At 47.2% G+C, this 19921-nt stretch overlaps 1 protein-coding gene across 2 annotated transcripts in view; it reads right to left on the reverse strand.

Moving 5' to 3' along the window:
• LOC133349510 (protein DENND6B-like) overlaps positions 1-19921 on the reverse strand; it is a 44664-nt gene that overhangs the window by 13589 nt on the left and 11154 nt on the right. Inside the window, exons 7-15 of one of the 2 annotated variants that reach the window (XM_061563034.1) lie at positions 17196-17275; positions 15714-15776; positions 12625-12680; positions 11424-11546; positions 8502-8597; positions 6756-6850; positions 5721-5786; positions 1577-1641; positions 17-106 (exon numbers count right to left, since the gene is read on the reverse strand). In XM_061563034.1, the coding sequence (XP_061419018.1) occupies positions 17-106; positions 1577-1641; positions 5721-5786; positions 6756-6850; positions 8502-8597; positions 11424-11546; positions 12625-12680; positions 15714-15776; positions 17196-17275 (734 nt within the window). Of the gene's footprint in view, positions 1-16; positions 107-1576; positions 1642-5720; positions 5790-6755; positions 6851-8501; positions 8598-11423; positions 11547-12624; positions 12681-15713; positions 15777-17195; positions 17276-19921 lie in introns of both variants that reach the window. The other variant, XM_061563033.1, reaches the window with a different exon arrangement.

Genomic DNA, 19921 nt, shown 5'->3' on the forward strand with positions numbered 1-19921 from the left:
CACCACCAGCACCCACCAGCGGGATGATGAAGCTCTGCGTGAGCTCCAGCAGGTACCTGCGCAGAATGGCGCTCTGCACCTCCACGGGGCGCTTCCTCTGGACGCCCTGGGGGACCCGGGGGGAGGGAGGTGGGGGGGGGGGCACGGTGGGGGAGGTGGGGGGGGCACGGTGGGGGAGGTGGGGGGGGCACGGTGGGGGAGGCAGGGGGGGGCACGGTGGTGGAGGCGGGGGGGTGCACGGCGGGGGAGGGTGGGGGGGGGCACGGTGGGAGAGGTAGGGGGGGCACGGTGGGGGGGCACGGTGGGGGAGGGTGGGGGGGGCACGGTGGGGGAGGTAGGGGGGGCACGGTGGGGGGGGCACGGTGGGGGAGGCAGGGGGGGGGCACGGTGGTGGAGGCAGGGGGGGGCACGGTGGGGGAGGGTGGGGGGGGCACGGTGGGGGAGGTAGGGGGGGCACGGTGGGGGGTGCACGGCGGGGGAGGGTGGGGGGGGCACGGTGGGGGAGGCAGGGGGGGGCACGGTGGGGGAGGTAGGGGGGGCACGGTGGGGGGGCACGGTGGGGGAGGGTGGGGGGGCATGGTGGGGGGGGGCACGGTGGGGGAGGCAGGGGGGGGCACGGTGGGGGAGGTAGGGGGGCACGGTGGGGGGGGCACGGTGGGGGAGGGTGGGGGGGCATGGTGGGGGGGGGGCACGGTGGGGGAGGCAGGGGGGGGCACGGTGGGGGAGGTAGGGGGGGCACGGTGGGGGGGGATGGTGGCGGAGGGTGGGGGGGCATGGTGGGGGGGGGCACGGTGGGGGAGGTAGGGGGGGCACGGTGGGGGGGGCATGGTGGCGGAGGGTGGGGGGGGCGAGAGAGTGGAATGGATTAATACATGACCCTGATCAGTGCGGCATGTAGGGAAAGGGACGCTCGCCATCAAGTGAGTTGGGTCTCCGAAATGAGAGAGAGCTCGAGAGATAAGGCCATCACAGAGTGCACTTATATGCGTATGGATGTTCAACTTCTTTCGCACCATACCTAGCCAGCAGTGATTATCATCGGAGGTGGCGGGGCAAGGACAACACTTATAGTTAAAGCAGACACGGTTAGATGAGTAAGTAAATCAAATAAAAAGTATCATCAACGACTTCGTTTGTGACTGATCACTTACGCCCCTACATAAATGGTGGCTACCTTGACACCCCCCCCCCACACCAGCGTGACACGGCCGCTAATACTGACGACGTCATCAAGCCCCGACCATCACCTCCCGTCCAGCGGCACGAAACCTTTTTTTTTTACTACTTTAGTGTTTCATTTTCTTGGTTATTTCGGTAAAGTCACGTAGAAGGGAAGTAAAAAGAAATGTATTTAATGTTTTATTTTTATTATTTTATTCTTCTACGTGACTTTACCGAAAGAACCAAGAAGATGAATCCCTGCAGTCACGAAAGCTTTAAATCGATACTTTCGTGTTATCCGATGAATCGAGCAATCGAACGTGTGAATCAGTTATAGAGTAAGAATAAAAAAAACATTCCTCCGACAGTCGGATTTCCCAGCTCCACTTGGATGCGCCTTCCACGCGATGCTCACCTTGAGCAGTCGTTTGACGATCGCCCGGTCTCGTACCAGAAAGGGCTTGTGTGCCGTGTAGACTCCTGCGCCGCAGAGAACCGAAGGGGACAGGCATCAGCACAAGCAACAGCCCCACTTGTCGTAAACTACAACGCAACTTATAGTAATAGGTTTTTACCCTTTCAACTGGTACAAAAACTGATACCTTTATACAAGGCATCATGTTTGCAATAACCACAACACAAGCAGCCAAAATGCAAACAAAAAGAAACAACTCTGATGATGATGATAATAATATGCACTGTCCTTGAAGTTGATTGGTCCACACCCGAGACAGCTTTTCTTATAGCCTAGTCTCCATTGGTGTTGGACCAGATGAGTTTTTGTACCACTTGAAAGGGTAAAAACATATTACTATATTTTGCCACTGGTAAAGGAGGTCTCATAGTACAACGCAACTATTCATTTGTATTCTACCAGGTAAGACCCATCGAGCTGTGGAGCTCTTTTACAGAAGCTGCCCCTGGCCACAAATGATAACTCGACGAAGTGGCTTGGGGGCCGTCCATAAATGACGTCACGCGATTTTGGACGATTTTTGACCCCCCCCCCCTCGTCACACGGCGTCACAAAAAGTCAGACCCCCCCCCCTCAAATGACGTCACAAAGCTCTGCCCACCCCCCCCCCCCCCCAAAAAATAAAACATGCTTCAAATCGCTTTAAACTATTGTCATTGTAGTGCGTATTTAATGTGGCGCTGCACTCTGATGTGGTCGGAGAAAACATTATTAAAAAGTCTATTTAATTAAGTAGAACGTGTTGTATTTCGATTTAAAGCTTTCGTGACTGCAGGGATTCATCTAAATAATAAGAAAAAACATAATAAAATAAAATTTTCACTGTGAGAATTGTATTTTATTATGTTTTATTTTTATTATTTTCTTATTTCCCTTCTACGTGACTTTATACCGAAATAACTAAGAAGATAGAACGTGTTGTCTATATTTATTTACAGTTGCGCATTTTGATGTGACGTCCCATTTCTCAAATCCCAATCCTGACACCTGTATATTGGGAGTTTGTCTCTCTCTCCGTGGTCGCGTGGATTTTTTCTCTGGGTCCTCCGGGTTTTCACTCCACATTTATAAACAAACATTTAGAGTGTTTGGCTGCTAGGAATTTCCATGTGATAAGCCACTTCGTTGGGCTATCATTTGTGGCTAGGTCGCTTCTGAAAAAGAGCTATATAGCTAGGTGGGGCTTACCTGGTAAAATAAACTTAGTTTAGTTTATGTTGCTGGTGGCACATGATGCCGTAAGGTCTACCACACGCCCTGCCGGTGGAATTAAAAACTAAAACGTGCTTTATTACATTCAGGCATTCCTTACGTATTAATTTGTTTCATTTATAAACAGACTCACCATGGATTTTTTTTTCACCCACCGCCTATGGGCACACAGTGTGTAGCTTACAGAAGCTAAGACTGTCTACATTTATGGGATTATTGATCCTAACAATACAAGCGGCTGCCTCATCCTAAACCAAATGCATGCAGGTTTCATGGAACAAAGTGCATTAAAATGTTATGGTCAAATAATCAAAGCGAAAATGTACACAGCATTTTCTAACAGCACTGATACCTCGAACTTACATTGTTGGTAAACTATTGTTAAATGACGGCGAACACGCACTCAAAATAACTGTACAATTAGGTTGAATAACTCATCACTTATTGTGACATGATTTTAGAAATGTATTGCCCCTAATTTATTCCATGCGATTGTACCATCACATATTGCCCGCCAAGCTGCAGCATCGTAATTAAAACGCTAATGACATCTCGCAGATGGGGTCAAAACAAACTCTAATTAGCCCAATTAATTTGATGCCACACTACTCCTCTCCACCAATTATAGTCGTTATGAAGTTAGTAACAAGCCTACCCGCAGCTCTTGTTTTGGTTGTCTTTTGGCACCAATTATTTAGCAGATTCCAAAAAGTGAGTGGGGGCAATGAAGCAGTCTACCACGTGTCAACTGAAGCTGGGTAGCAAGGAGATGTTAACTCCCTCGCCTGCGACGCAGGAAGTCGGGGGTTCGATCCCCACCCTGACGTTGCCCGTTGTAAATTTGGAGATCAGGTGTTCTCTCTCTCCGTGGTGGTCATGTGGCTTTTTTTTTAAATCCTTTATATTAAGTTTGCTTGCTTGCTTAGGACCGTGCAAATCTTTCGGTCGTTTTTTAACCCACTTCCCGTGATCCAATCGAGCTGACATTTTCTACACAGACTCGTTGTGCGTGACAATGTTCGTGAAAATTTATTTCCAAAATTTTACACTTTTTAGGACACAAATATTATATTTAATTACCAATTGCTTAATAGTGCAATGCAATCATCTGACCCATAGGTGGCAGCCATCTCAAGCCAGATGACGAGAGGACTCTAGTCGCCACGCATATAAAGGATTTATAGTGAAAAACTTTGTTTTTACGGGTTATACTTATTACAGGTCCTCCGTTTTTCCCCCCACCGCATTTTAGAAACATCCGTTTTGAATATTTGGCTCCTACTATAAATTCCCACGTCTGATGATGATCATCTTATAATGATGATGATCACGTCTGATGATGATGATCATATAAGCCACTTCCATGAGCTAGCGATGTGCGGCCAGGTCGCCCGTGAAAACGAGCTCACAGCTCAGTGGGTTTTAACTGGCTAAATGAGAATTAGTTAAAAGTAATGATAATTGTTTTTTACCCTTCTATCTGGCAACAAAACTGACACCTTTTACAAGGAGTCATGTTTGCATAGACCACAATACCTGCAGTCATAATGAAAAAAAAAACAACTCTGATAATGTATGCACTGTCCTTGAACTTAATTGTTCCACACCCGAGACAGCTTTCCTTAGAGCCTAGTCTCACATGGGTTGGACCAGATGACGCCAAAAGGCGCACAACTCAAAGACAATGCACCATCAGAGTATGAGATCTCGGGGTAAGCATTTACACCATTGGAACCTCATTTGCCAGTAAAAAGGTTAAAATGGTATAGTTAAGAGTAGTTTTAGATGTATAAAACATAACGTAGTGCATTTTGTATGTACACCATTCTTATAGTGCACGGCTATCACAAAGGTGCAAAGTTTCACAGACACAGTCTGCAGTAGTTTCACAGTAGGGGGCGGGTGATGTTGCTATGTGTAATCCAAACTGAACGGTTTGTGGCAAATGTTTCAGCTGCTCATGAACGTGCACTGTGAAGCAGACGGCGTGTATGTTGATGGTTGACACACCTGGGTAACTCACTGGCGGGCAGGTACTGATTTATCAAATAAACCTGACGCTTTCACTCACGAAACATGAATCAGATTGTGTTTGCAGGAAACAATAAGTTTACGATGTATGTGAATTATACATTCCACAACATTCGGCCTAAGAGAACAAGGCAACACGCAGGACACCACTTACGAGACACGCAATACAATTGAGACGATGCAAACGCGACAAACAATAATCAATATTCTTGAATCCGATTGTGGCCCCAAATCGTGACAATTCACCGCATTTCACCGAACAAGACGTCAGACGCAGGGCACAACATACGAGACAATACAAGTGAGACGATCCTAACGAGATCATTAAGACTCGACTCTCGAATTTTAATTGTCACCCGGATCAAGGAATCTCGTAAAGGGACGGTTAACGACTCCATGCCTTACGAGCAGGTCACCAAGTTCTCATGGCATGATCGATGACACTGGTCTACAGCCAAAATGCTCCCGAAATAAATGTCGTCCAACTTTGCTCATTCTGGGTCACTGAGAATGAAAATTATGCCTAAAATTATTGATTTGTTCTAGTTTCCAATATATGCTACTGGGTCAGTGTCTATGACCCTTGACTTGGGAATGGCAGAGGATAAGTGAGTTATGAAGGGAAGGGATCTCAATTTAAACCAGAAATGACTAAAATACATCTTTGACTGGATCTATGAATAAACCTACGACTGGGTTTGGACAGTACTTGCTTTTTGACCAAAACAATGAATGATGCAATCTGAGCCTGGTATTGCGTCATGCATGATATGAATCTTCCAGACACGTCTACCCTGTCGGGGTTGAACGTCTGTGTTGCCTTTCGGCTCGAGCCCCATACCTGGTTTAGCGTCCAGTGCCTTGAGCTTGCTTGCCTTGCGTAGCTTCACCTGCCGCGGCTGGTCACCTGCTGCACACAGCGAGGCACGCCACCTCGTCAAGACTTATTCGGACGGGCGCCAGTTTTCACTTCGATTTTCCGCACAACTTTAGCCGGATCGTGCCGTCAGTGGAGTGCAGCAACTCCCCCTCCCCGCCGCCCCTTTCACGTTGGAGAACAGCCCAGAGTAAGAGGGCATCAATCTATATTTGAAGTTTGCGTGACTGCAGGGATCCATACTCTTTGGTTCTTTCGGGAAAAGTCACGTTTATTTTATGCCTACGTGACTTTACCGAAAGAACCCAAGAGAAGAGGGCATCACTTTCCCACCCGCTCTACATCTTGACGGTAATGTCAATCGACGGCAGTCAAACCACGATTTTCATTGTCAGAGCTGGAATTTGGAACCGATTAAGCGCAGAGCCAAAATAAATGTAATTTTTTTAAAATTCATTTTTAAGTTAAGTGCCAATTGCTTTTTTGACCGAATCATTGGTGACTCGCATGAGACCATCAACTCACCACACTATGATTAATCACGGGTGGCTGCTTCAGATTTGAAGCCAGCATCTGAGCGGTGCTTGCTCAGCGCTTTGACCTTTGGCCCACCCGGCCACCTGCATGCGCTTGATAATGATGAAGACGGCGACGACGATCGTGATAACAGTGATGTTGATCATCACGATGAAAAATGTAATTGATTATGAAGTATGCAACGATGGTGATTATGTCGATTATGATATATGTATGTTGAACTTCTTTCACACCGTGCTAATCAGAGGTGCGGAAACAAAAATAGCATCGTCATATGGTAACATGACGATCATGTTGTCGAAGACAAAAATAACGCTGACGTTGCTGTAGCTGGCGACGACCCACCAACAAACACCGAACCCGACCTCACGACAACCCACCGCTCCTTGTCTCCAAAGTTCCGGGATTAAGGATGTAACCCCCCTGCACTTGTTGGGAGACAAGAGGTGCGCCCAGACTCACCCGAGGGCCGCGTCTCCCCGATGCGAAGGATGTGAGGCCAGTGCTGCAGAGTCTTGGCGAAGAATGGGTTCGTCACGCCGAGAATCACCGATGGGCTGAGCACAAAACAGCAGAGGCCAAATTCACTGCAGCAGCAGCAGCAACAGCTGTATCAGAGGTCAAAGTAGCTGCATTAGCAGCAGCTGTAGCAGAGGTCAAAGTAGCAGCAGCAGCTGTAGTAGAGGTCAAAGTAGCTGCAGCAGCAGCTGTAGCAGAGGTCAAATTAACTGCAGCCGCAGCTGTAGCAGAGGTCAAATTAACTGCAGCAGCAGCAGCTGTAGCAGAGGTCAAATTAGCTGCAGCAGCAGCAGCTGTAGCAGAGGTCAAAGTAGCTGCAGCAGCAGCAGCTGTAGCAGAGGCCAAAGTAGCAGTAGCAGCCGCAGCTGTAGCAGAGGCCAAATTAACTGCAGCAGCAGCTGTAGCAGAGGTCAAATTAACTGCAGCAGCAGCAGCTGTAGCAGAGGCCACAGTAGCTGCAGCAGCAGCCGTAGCAGAGGCCAAATTAACAGCAGCAGCAGCAGCTGTAGCAGAGGCAAATACAGCAGCAGCAGTCGAGACAATGTCTGTTGACTGGTGGACAACTCGCTTGTACGGATATATGTTGATCTTCTTTCACCCCGTACGTAGCCTACTGTGCTAATGGGAGTAGCTTGATGGCACGAGCGTAAGGACCTTCGTAGCTGGGTTATGTTTTACAATCGCTCGTTTATTTTCTCACTCTGGCCCACACCCACCATCAATTGAGCATAATTTCAGAAGACGAGAGTACATTTCCATTCGGAGCTCTGGGAGTGAGCAGTGCATCGCCTGGTGTCAGAGAACATGCCGGCAGGACAGCATCACTGAACTACTTTCTGAAGTATCAGATTCAGAATCTTTACGTGTCCTGGAGGAATCCGATGAGCTATGAAGCTCTTTTTGAAAGATGTCCAGTAGGGTCGAATCAAGAAGTTATATCAACAAAAAATACAATTAAGAATCCATGATCTTCACTTAAAGCTTTTCTGACTACAGGAATTCAAATTCTTTGGGTCTTTCGGTAAAGTCACGTAGATAGGTTCAAAGAAAATAACAAAAAATTCCGAAGTTGCGATTGCAACACAGGCGGTCGTGGTGGTGGTAGTGGTGGTGGTGGAGGTGGTGGTGGTGTTGGTTGAGGTGGTGGTAGAGGTGGTAGAGGAGGTGGTGGAGGTGGTGGTGGAGGTGGTGGCGATACTGGTGGTGGTGTTTGTGGTGGTGGTAGAGGTGGTGGTGGTGTTCGTGGTGGTGGAGGTGGTGGTGGTGGAGGTGGTGGTGGAGGTGGTGGTAGAGGTGGTGGTGGTAGAGGTGGTGGTGGTGGAGGTGGTGGTGGTAGAGGTGGTGGTAGAGGTGGTGGTGGTGGTAGAGGTGGTGGTGATGGAGGTGGTGGTGGTGGTGGAGGTAGTGGTGGTGGTGTTGGTGGAGGTGGTAGAGGTGGTGGTGGTGGAGGTGGTGGTGGAGGTGGTGGTGGTAGAGGTGGTGGTGATGGAGGTGGTGGTGGTGGAGGTAGTGGTGGTGGTGTTGGTGGAGGTGGTGGTGTTGGTGTTGGTGGAGGTGGTGGTGTTGGTGGAGGTGGTGGTGGTGGAGGTGGTGGTAGAGGTGGTGGTGGAGGTGGTGGTAGAGGTGGTGGTGTTGATGGTGGCTGCGTGGTTTGGTTGAGCGGGCAATGGCCGCACGGCTGCTGCTCACGGCGCCTGCGTGCGCGTGGTTATCTCCCGGAATTCGGGGTCGTGGATGGTGAAGTATGGCCGGAAGTCGCTGCAGAATCTCAGCGGTGCGATGCAGCTGCGGGCGGGACAGACCAAACACAACGAGCAAACGCAGCCGGAGTTACGATTCGGACGAGGTAATAAGAACAAAGTAGCCCGACTCTTACGAAGACGGCCAGTGACCGCAGACAGATGCTGCGGCATAAAATGGCGGAGACACATGTGCTTGGCTCAGTATCGTGGATAAAAAGTGGATTGGGGCGTCAAAGAAAAATGTCACCCAGTGCTGATATTTCCATCACGGTACAATCACCTATGTAGGGAAAAAGCCAACGCGCGAAAGCACGAAAGCAATGCACGTGCGCAGACTTTTTCCAAATGAGATGGGAACACACTGCACTGACGCTTCAGTCTGGGGAACAGGTCTGTCGGAAAGACAGCTGCGATGGGACAGCGTCTTTCCGACATTCAGAGGCTGTCTTTCCGACAGACCTGTTGACATTCAGACGCTGTCTTTCCGACAGACCTGTTCTTCACCTGAGGACGGCTGCTTGCGTTGTGGCCGAAACGTCGTGAGAATTATTTGATTATGTTTGATTTTTATTATTTTATTATTTCCCTTCTACGTGACTTTACCGAAAGAACCAAGAAGATGAATCCCTGCAGTCACGAAAGCTTTAAATCGAAAAATTGTGGCACGACCATTCACCACGAGCCCGACTGACTTTGCTCAATGCGGTACCCGTTTCATGCCGAGTCGATCCAGGCGAGAGCTTTACACGGTGCACACTTTCAGAACAAGGGCACCGGCTGCACGCCTTCTGGACGTGAGTCCGAATAATTACCGATTGCGGCCATTCGACCCAACCTGTGGATCTTACAGTAAATCACCGTCGTCTGCACTCCTTCAACGGACGAGTGGCAAAACTACGCGAACTCTCTCCCCTGAAGCGCTCTTGTCGTGGCGAGCGGAAGAGCTCCACGCACGGCGCTCACAGGATGGGGTGCGCTGTGCACAAACCACTGCACGTGTAGTGACATAGAACGGTCACTACTGTGTCGGCCCGTACGAGGGCTGGGGGCCCCAAGGGGGTGTCTGGGGGGTCACGTGGTGGAGGGACCCGGACCTTCCCAGAGGTGGGGGAAGGGAGGCGTGGCCTAGGAAGGGAGGCGTGGCCTGGGCGGAGCCGGCCACGCCAGGGCAGATATAAGCGTGGTGTGAACGCAGAGCGAGGCTGTTGTACTGTACTCCAAAGTGAAGACATCATCGGTTCTCAAGTCCCGGGTCGTCGTCCTGGACCAGGCAGGCAGTTGCCTGCCTGGTCCAGTCTGTGTCGTGTTCCAGAGTGTTAGTGAGTTGAGGAAGGTGGTCACCACCTCATGTACAGTGTTATATTACTTACCGTTTAATAAATAGTGTTGCCTCCAAGCTGCATGTGTGTGCACCTTATTCGAACCTACTACACACGTAGCGCTCAACGTCAATGGACCCCACACCATGGGCAGTCTGCCTCTGTCACTCGGCTGTGTGCCTTCTAATGAACGAAGCTCTTCCCGTCGTCTCTTCTCCACTGCTTTATAAGTATCAAATAATTTCAGCCCTGTCGCAGGTTTCCCGTTAAAAAAACATTATTCCCCGCAAATTCCGATGTCAGAATTTTGGCTGGGTCGCGCTTAGAAATGTCTCCCGTCGTTAAAATCTCTACAAGCTCTTCACCCGCAGAAGAGAGATAATTACAGAAGCAATGATATGAATGATGTTCTTTTAATAGTTAATGTCGATTGAATTTAGTGCAACTCTTGATTTGTAACTATCATCTGCGAGAAAGAAAACATCCTCAAGGCAATTATAGAGAAAATTATTAAAATGTAAAGACTCATGCTGAGTTGCACGACTGTAAATATAGCACTATAGTATTGCAATTTAATACAAATTAAAATAACGTATACATTTGTAAAGACATCTTTAATTTCTTACTCTTAGTTCTTTCGGTAAAGTCACGTAGGTAAAAAAATGAAATTAAAATTAATAAAAATAAAACAATAAAATCACGACGTTTCGGAGGCAACACAAGTCTCCGTCATCAGGTGGGACCGTCACAGCCAGATTTGCTGCATCAAGTGAGGCAAGGATTCAAGATGCAAGCCTTTAAATACAAGTTGGGATGTTTAGTTTCAGCAGCAGTGCACGAGAAAAAAACAAAACCTCACCACTTTCGTCATTTTCACTTCGATAGCAGAAACATATATATACAGCAGGCTAACGTTTCAGGCAATGATCCTTATTCAGAACAGACGGGGTGGGCAGAATGATTTACTTTATATGTCAGCCCGGCTTTATGCCCTCTCTATGCTCTCAAGAAGACCGATCACTCGAAACATGTTTCTTTTGCAAGGTGGTGGTAAAAATCCGCATCCAAAAGCGTCGTTGAAACAATGACTCGCATTCTTATTGACAACGAAGAATAATCTTCTTGGTTCTTTCGGTAAAGTCACGTAGAAGGGAAGTAATAAAATAAGAATAAAACATAATAAAATAATTCTCACGACTAAATTCCTCTTGATATGCATATTCTTTTGTCAAGGCGCCCTTTTCCCCCCTTCCAACCCAGCTTATATATATGCTCCAAGCACGTGTGCTGTTTCATTCAGACGCTGTCGCCTCGACAGACCTGGTTTTCACCTAAGGACGGCTGATTGCGTTGTGGCTGAAACGTCGTGAGAATTGTTTTATTATGTTTTATTTTTATTATTTTATTACTTCCCTTCTACGTGACTTTACCGAAAGAACCAAGAAGATGAATCCCTGCAGTCACGAAAGCTTTAAATCAAAACGAAGAATAAGCAAGTAAGTCAATGGGCTTGACAGGTGTGTGGGTCGAGTTGGGAGGTCGTAGGTCACCTGACTAACGCCAGCACGCTGTCGGACGTGACGCTCGGCGACGTCGCCATGACGACGAGCGGCTCACCGAGCAGCACCAACTCCCAGAGCAGCTGCACGTGCGGCAGCACTGGGGACAATGCCCTTGGGGGGGGGGGGGGCACAAATTAAAATACATTTTTATTTTTCGATTTAAAGCTTTCGTGACTGCAGGGATTCATATTCTTGCTTTTAAATCCTTTATATTAAGTTCGCGTGCTTGCTTGCTTAGGACCGTGCAAATCTTTCGGTCGTTTTTTAACCCACTTCCCGTGAACCAATCGAGCTGACATTTTGCACACAGACTCGTTGTGCGAGACAATTAATGTTCGTGAAATTTTTTTTCCAAAATTTTACACTGTTTAGGGAAAACAAATTAAATATTTAATTACCAATTGCTTAATACTGGCAGACAATCATCTGACCCATAGGTGGCAGCCATCTCAAGCCAGAGGACGAGAGGACTCTAGCCGCCACGCATATAAAGGATTTATAGTGAAAAACTTAGTTTTTACCGGTTATACTTATTTTACGGTAAAGTCACGTAGAAGGGAAATAATAAAATAATAAAACATAATTAAATTCTCACTTGAGGACGGCTGCTTGCGTTGTGGCCGAAATGTCGTGAGAATTTTATAATGTTTTGGTTTTATTATTTTATTATTTCCCTTCTACGTGACTTTACCGAAAGAACCAAGAATATTAATTATTATTGTCATCATCATCATCATCGTCGTCCGTGAAGGCTTCCCTGTCTCAGTTGTTCTGAAAGCGATGTGGGGTGGAATCAATCGGTCTTTATTTTACGTGCCAATATCGCTGCCCCCCCTGCCACCCACCAAATAAAGTCGGCATCGGTGCCAATTACACCGAGAGGCAGGAAAACCGAACGGGAAACGATTTAGGGGGGCACGGAGCGATCGGAGTGGCAGAGAGACACCGTGACGCCCTCAGCGGCTATCACCGACTGAGCAAATCAAACTGCAAACTGTGCGTAAAGTTCAAGTGCAACCGTGCGCAACGGCCAGCACGAGAAAGGTAAGTACAGCAGTACATGAAAAAATATATAAAATAAATATTGAGCAAATAATTTAATTTTAGATATCATGCACAGGCTGAATAGCAAAATGCAAACGCGCGTAAGTTCAAGTGCGCAGACCACGCCGCTGAGACGATGGGGTACCTGAAGAGGTCGGGTTCGTGGACGGTTGGGAGCACCAGCGGAGCCGGAAGAAGATTCTGCGGGCACAGTCCGTCAGAAAACGTCAGCGGTCGGCCAAGTGAGAAATACACGCGCAGGTTCAGGCATTTAAAATAGTAAAAAAAATTAACCCGTAAAAACAAACTTTTTCACTATAAATCCTTTATATGCGTGGCGGCTAGAGTCCTCTCGTCCTCTGGCTTGAGATGGCTGCCACCTATGGGTCAGATGATTGTCTGGCAGCATTAAGCAATTGGTAATTAAATATGTTTTTTTTTCATAAACAGTGTAAAATTTAGGAATTTTTTTTTCACGAAAATTAATTGTCACGCACAACGAGTCTGTGTGGAAAATGCCAGCTCGATTGGATCACGGGAAGTGGGTTAAAAAACGACCGAAAGATTTGCACGATCGTAAGCAAGCAAGCAAGCACGCAAGCACGCAAGCAAGCAAGCAAGCGAACTTAATATAAAGGATTTGATAGCAGGAGGGCGACTGAGATATCTCTCTGTACGCCAAGAACAGGACGGTGCATCTCGTGCGCAGATGAAGGCGTCCCCGTGACCTCGTGGCTCGCGGGGGTCACCTGAACCATAACCTCACCGTGGTGAGCAGCGCCGGTCGGTGAGTGGGTAGGACCTGAAGCGGTTCATTCGTGTTGTTATTCTCTGACCCAGTGTTGTCCTGGCCTGTCGGTGTTAACTTACAAGGCTGCGCCCGTTCAAGCAGTTGCACCCGATTCAAGAGCCGAATGGCTCACAGGGCTATACCTAATAAATGAAACTTGAAGCCTCTCCGCTTTTGTTCCACGCGTAGTCAGTGTCCGTGGTTTTGATCCGTATTGCGGAGCGGGCAATGGGCGCTGAATGACATCTCCCTTCCTTCGGACGCACTTGGTGCGTCGCTTTTCATGGTCAAAGGTACAGGGTGCTTTAAAAAAAATGTCAACGCTTCTGAGAATTTGCAACAACGCCACAAGAAATGTGCTGGCTCCCGGCGTCTGGAGACCACCTGGAGAAGATTCCAGGCACGCGTTGGCAATGATGGCGAGCAAGTGGAGACTCTGACTTTTGGAAGCTATTAACGTTACATTTGTTATCATGTTACAGTGTATTATCCGTTCTTTTTCCATTAAAAAGATTTTTTCATGTAAGTATTACATTTTTTTGAAGCACCCTGTAGTTTTGCAAAGCGCCCCAACCAACGCTGCTCTAGTCCACCCCTGTATGTAAATTGTATTGATTAAATGTATTAAATTAAATGTATTAAATTACTCTTTGGTTCTTTCGGAAAAGTCATGTAGAAAGAAAATAAATTAAATAATAGAATACGACGTTTCAATTGCTCACAAGCAATCGTCTTCAGGTACACACAAACAGACACAGAAGCAGAGAGAGACGACTTATTTTTACCAGGTATAAGGCCCTCTGAGATCTACAGCTATTTTTTCAGAAGCGACCTGGCCACAAATGATAGCTCAACGAAGTGGCTTATCACGTGGACATTTACAGCATCAAAATACTCTAAACGCGTGGTGACGTTGATTCTCAATGTGGAGGCAAAGACCAGAGGACCCGAAGACAAATCCACGCGACCACGGAGAGAGAGACAAACTCCAAATATACAGCAGGCGTGTCAGGGTTGGGATCGAACCCACGACCTCCTGTATACCAGGCGAGGTAGTTAACATCTCCTGGCCACCGTGGCGCCCCTCATTCTTCAATCCTTGTATGCCCCTTGCTATATATAAAGAATTATAGTCTGTCACCGTTGCTTAAACTACGTCAAGCGCCTTGAGTGAAGGGTGCTCTATAAATATGAAATGTAATTAGATTAGATTGAAATTCAATACTGTGGCACTATCATAAATCATGCGGCGTAATTTGGTAATAGAAGCTTCAGCATCACCGTGCGTATTACTACCGGGTATGTGCCAAAAGCAAAATAGCACACAAAAAAACGAGAACTGAAAATGACTCAGGTGAATAACGAAACTGCGTTTGGCAATAGACATGGCTGGTGGTACAAAAATTAAAGGGAAATTAATTATATATATGAAGATAACCCCCTAGAGTTTATTAACTCATGGTCTCCATCAAAATGAATCTGACTCTGGTCGTCCTTTGGAAGGAAAGGTCTCCACCGTGGGGATGTGAACAATGTCCGAGTGCTCGCTTGATGAAGCCACTGAATATTGAATCCTACCTGGCGTTGTTGTGGCTCGAGGACTTGACTCATAAGCTAAAGCATTGAAAGTTTCAAGTCCAGGTCAGGGGTCAACTCAACCGGTCATTTGTCCAGGGTATATATCACGAGTATTGCTTCGTGGGAAGTCAACAGCGGTCATCCAATTAACACTCAACCCTCGCCATTCGGGTACGGAATTTTCGCCGCTGACCAACGACTCAGAACCATAAACAGGAGATGGCCAGTTTAACACGTAAGCTTTCGCGGCCAATAGCATTCATATTACAGGTTTTTGGGGTTTTTTTGGGGGGATTTTGGGGTTTTTTTTTGGGTACACAAAAAAAACTATATTATGGAGGAGAAGAGCACCTGCCATAGAAACGTGAAATTTCCACCGCCGGCTCGAGAGCCCCAATGGGCATGAGAGCCGGCTCACTCCTTCTTTGCCGAGAGTGACAATTAGACATTTAAAAATTCTAGATTATTGGAACCTCATTTACCAGTAAAAAATATTATAATTGTTTTTTTACCCTTCTATCTGGCAACAAAACTGACACCTTTTTTTACAAGGAGTCATGTTTGCATAGACATGACTCCTTGTAAAAAAGGTGTTTGCATAGACATGGTCTATGCAAACATAACTCCTTGGAAAAAAGGTGTCAGTTATGTTGCCAGATAGAAGGGTAAAAAAACAATTATCAAATTCTAGATTGAAAACCCATTTCTTGAGAACGGCTTTCTGCTGTCCTTGCCCCACACCTACGGATCAGCGCGGTTGGCTACGCACGGTGCGAACGAAGTTCAACGCACATGCTGAACATCAGTCTCCTTTCACGGGTGTCCCGACACAACGGTTGACGGAGAGGGGCGACCCTGATACGTACCTCCGTTGGGGTTTGCTTGAGCGGAGCTGCTCCCAACTTCTCGTTGCGAGTCGGGATCCTCACCTAAACGTCCGGCCGGTTCGTAAAGGAGCACATGGCAAACAAACCACCATTGTCACAAAGTGGACATAAAATACCCCCGTGACGTTAATTCGCACGAGAGGACCACAACATGCTAATGGTATGGGCAAAACATCACGTGTGAAATTTCATCAGCAGCCATGGTCTATACACTGCTGGATGAAGGCCTCCCCATGCCAATTCTGTCTCCAGTGGTGCTGCAATGCTATTAAACCATTGCATTCTCACCGCACTGATCTCATTTCTCCATATTCTAGATCAGGGGTGGGGAACATCCGGCCCGCGGGCCGTGTAAAGCCCGCGAAATCATTTGGTGTGGCCCTGCCAAGGCAACCACAGGCGGAACTCGAAATTTAATAAATCTAGGAGCAAACCTGGAAAAGCAGTTGCGAGTAGCAACATCATCAATACCAGCCATCACATTAGGGGTGCGTTAATTAAATGTTTGACCAAATATAACGGGCTAATTTTTAAGTTGATAATTTTGTGTGGCCCGCGAATGATGTCATAAATATCCAAATGGCCCTTGGCAGAATAAAGGTTCCCCGCCCCTGTTCTAGACGGTCATCCTCTCAGCCGTCTTCTTCTCCTTTGTCGCCATTCCATCACCGGTCTCGTCCATCAACCATCATCTCGCCTGGCGATCGTTCTCGCCCCCAGTTTTATTTCTTGAACAGCCACGATGATCGTTCTCCGATACATGTGCCCCCTCTTTACGTCTTTCGGTGTAATTTGTTCGAGGGTTGTTTGATTTTTCATACTCTTAGGTTTTGTCGGTAAAGTCACGTAGGTAAAAAATAATAAAAATAAAATAATAATAAATGAAAATAAATCAATTAAATCACGACGTTTCGGAGGCAACACAAGCTTCCTTCATCAGGTGTAAATAACTGTAGTACAGTTATTTTGCTGTGCCCTTTTACACCTGATGAAGGAAGCTTGTGTTGCCTCCGAAACGTCGTGATTTAATTGATTTATTTTCATTTATTATTTTATTTTTATTATTTTTTACCTACGTGACTTTACCGAAAAAACCTAAGAGTATCAATCCTTGCAGTCACGAAAGCTTCAAATCTAGAATTTATTTTTCACGTCAATTTTCAAAGTCCTGATCCATACATGACAGCTGCATGTACGCGTGTCGAACTCCTTTCGCATCACACGTAGCCAACCGTGCTAATCGGAGGTGCGGCTGGCAATATGTACCGACTGAAAACTCTCTTCTTCAGGCAAGCAGCATTGCGAAGCAGACGGCGTGCAGTCTTACGGTTGTTACACACCACCGCAGTATTAATCAGGGCGGCCGCTGGATTCGAACCGCGAACCGCTGCGGCTTGGCCCGCATTGCCGGCCTAGTCAGGCTTTTGTGGGAAATTGGTGGAGAAAAATGAGATGCCTCACCTGGATGACGACCCCCATGATCGGCAGGCTGAGCGTCTTCCCTGCCACGAGTGGCGGCCAGCGCTCAATGTCATTGCAAGCTGCTCACACACTCACGCAACAAACACACGCGTGGCACACGTGGGGATGGGTGGCCGGCACCACGCCCGGCCACCTTTGTCTCGCCAGTGCTGTTTACACACCGCAGCGGGCACTCATTTAAGGTGTGAGTCGACATGGGGAAGGCCCAGAAGCGGTTCAGATAACCGTCACTGGTATTGCCCACGAGCGGCAATCGAACTCGGGTCGCCAGGTTCGTGGTGCAGCGTGCTAACTACTACGCCACTGCTCCCCACACGCACACTCACACGCTCACCAACAACAGCTGGCGAATTGTGGGATTTAGCCCAGCGTTGGGTGGATGCTCTGTGACCTGAATTTTTTGTTTTCCTGCCGGGCACAGTTGGCGAATTTGCCTGTCCGCAACCCGGCGCTTAGAAGCAGGGTGCTCGGTGGAGCTCTCCGATTTGTTTTCGAGTCGCACCCCGCGTTGTTAGGCACGACGATGTCCGACGTTTCGCTCCGCATGCTGGGAGCAGCTCACGCTATCTCTTGATCATCCAGAGCTGCCGGTCGGTGCTGTGGTTTTACGTAGGCCGGCCGATGTGATTTCTTAGCTTCGTCGCTTACGCGGACGCGATGAAACCGGGCCGATCTGATTCTGTGCTGTGAGACTCCTGACCCACTGGGCTGCGAGGTAACCAGGAGATGTGCAGTACAGGAAGAAGGTTCCCTGACCAATCGGTGCAGACTTTGCAACGTTATCTTCTTGTACGCGCGGGCATTTTGCATGCGCAGTCCTCCGATTTCCTCTTACATGAAGGGCACTCAGTGAGGAATTGGTCAATTATGTGATTGCAGCGCCCTCCTAAGAGGCGTCTTGCTGGGCAAGGGACGTTGTGGTTTGGTTGTTTATTTACTACTTATTTATGTTTGGCCGTGCTCCACGTGAAGAGGAATGAGTGGAATGACGTAAATCTGGCCACGACTCCCACCAATAGAACACCACAGAATCTCGGCTGCTGGGTGAAGGTCTCCCCACGACACGTTTATTCCGGGGTTGGACCAAAATTTGTTGTATACTGTTGTGAGGTTGCGATATCCAGTAACTGACGATGATGATACTTAAAAAAAATTTTGTAAACGAAACTATTTTAGTAAAGTCACGTAGAAGGGAAATAATAAAATAATATAAATATAAAACAATAAAAACATTCTTTCCGTGGATTTCACACCTGTTGATGATTGCTTGTGTTGCAGTCGAAACGTCGTGAGAATTTTTATTGTTTTATATTTATATTATTTTATTATTTCCCTTCTACGTGACTTTACCGAAATAACCAAGAATATGAATCCCTGCAGTCACGAAAGCTTTAAATCTAAATTTGAACTATTTTATTTACCAGGTAAGGCCCACTGAGCTATATAGCTGTTTATCAGAAGAGACTTGACCACAAATGATGGCTCAACGAAGTGGCTTATCGCGTGAACAATTCTAGCAGCCAAATACTCTAAACGTGTGATGTTGATTCTAAATGTTGGAGGTAAAGACCGGAGGACCCGAAGAAAAATCCACGCGACCACGGGGAGAGAGAGACACTCACAATCCAAATATACAGCAGCAGGCGTGTCAGGATCGGGATCGAACCCACGACCTCCTGTGTACCAGGCGAGGTAGTTAACATCTCCTAGCCCCCCCATTCGTCAATCCTTGCTCGCCTTCTCGGGGTTTTAGGGTTTAGCGGTAATACCGACACTTTTGTTCCGTACCTACGCATACTCTCGCGTTATTTGCTTCAAAGAATAAATAAAACGACAAATCACAGGCAGCTAATTTTTCACTTTGTAGTGCAGCAGCCATCAGGTAAAAGTGAAGTAAATAAACAAAAACGAACGTCAGTCTCTTTCAACTGGCTGCTTCTGGGCTTATCCTGTGTGAGTTTAATATTAAAACATTTTAATGGACACTATTTATCTCTAAAGTATTGCTCAATGTTTGACTTTATAAATATTAAAACATATTAAAACTACATTTGGTAGTACTCACTATATATTCATGTGCGTATGCATGCATTAGTAATGCAGCATTTAGACATTTATGATTTTGTGCGGCTGAGTATATGTTGCTCGATGTCGCCTGGCTCTATTCACTTCAGCGGAAGGGCACGGACAGGCGTATCAGAACGATTAGAGCACTCACAGGACACTGAAGAGCATCCCTAACCCAATCACAAGGCAGTGGTGAATGTTCATGCATTAAGACTTCACATACAGGACTCTGTGTGTATCGTGAGAGGTGGTAAAGGGGGCAGCCCTGCAATATCTCGTTAACGCAGCAAGAGGGCTGCCATCTTGCTGTGATGGCGAAATGTTAACTCCCTTGCCTGGCATGCAGGAGGTTGTGGGTTCGATCCCGACGCCTGTGTATTTGGAGTTTGCATGGTCTTCCCGTGGTCGTGTGGATTTTTTTTCTCCGGGTCCTCCGGGTTTTCCCTCCACATTTAGAATCAACATGCGTTTAGAGTTTTTGGCCGCAATAGTGCAGAAGATGATGGCTCGTGTAACGTGATCACTGATTTTTTTTAAACTGCAATCAGTTCAGCACTCCTTGCTGCCACGTGTTGTAAGACGATACAGCTGCCACGTATACCGTATTGTCCAGAATACCGGGCCCAATTCTAATCGCT

This window comes from Lethenteron reissneri, chromosome 30 (genome assembly GCF_015708825.2).
Source record: "Lethenteron reissneri isolate LAM-NWPU_2019-01 chromosome 30, ASM1570882v1, whole genome shotgun sequence".
NCBI classification, from domain to species: Eukaryota; Metazoa; Chordata; class Hyperoartia; order Petromyzontiformes; family Petromyzontidae; genus Lethenteron; species Lethenteron reissneri.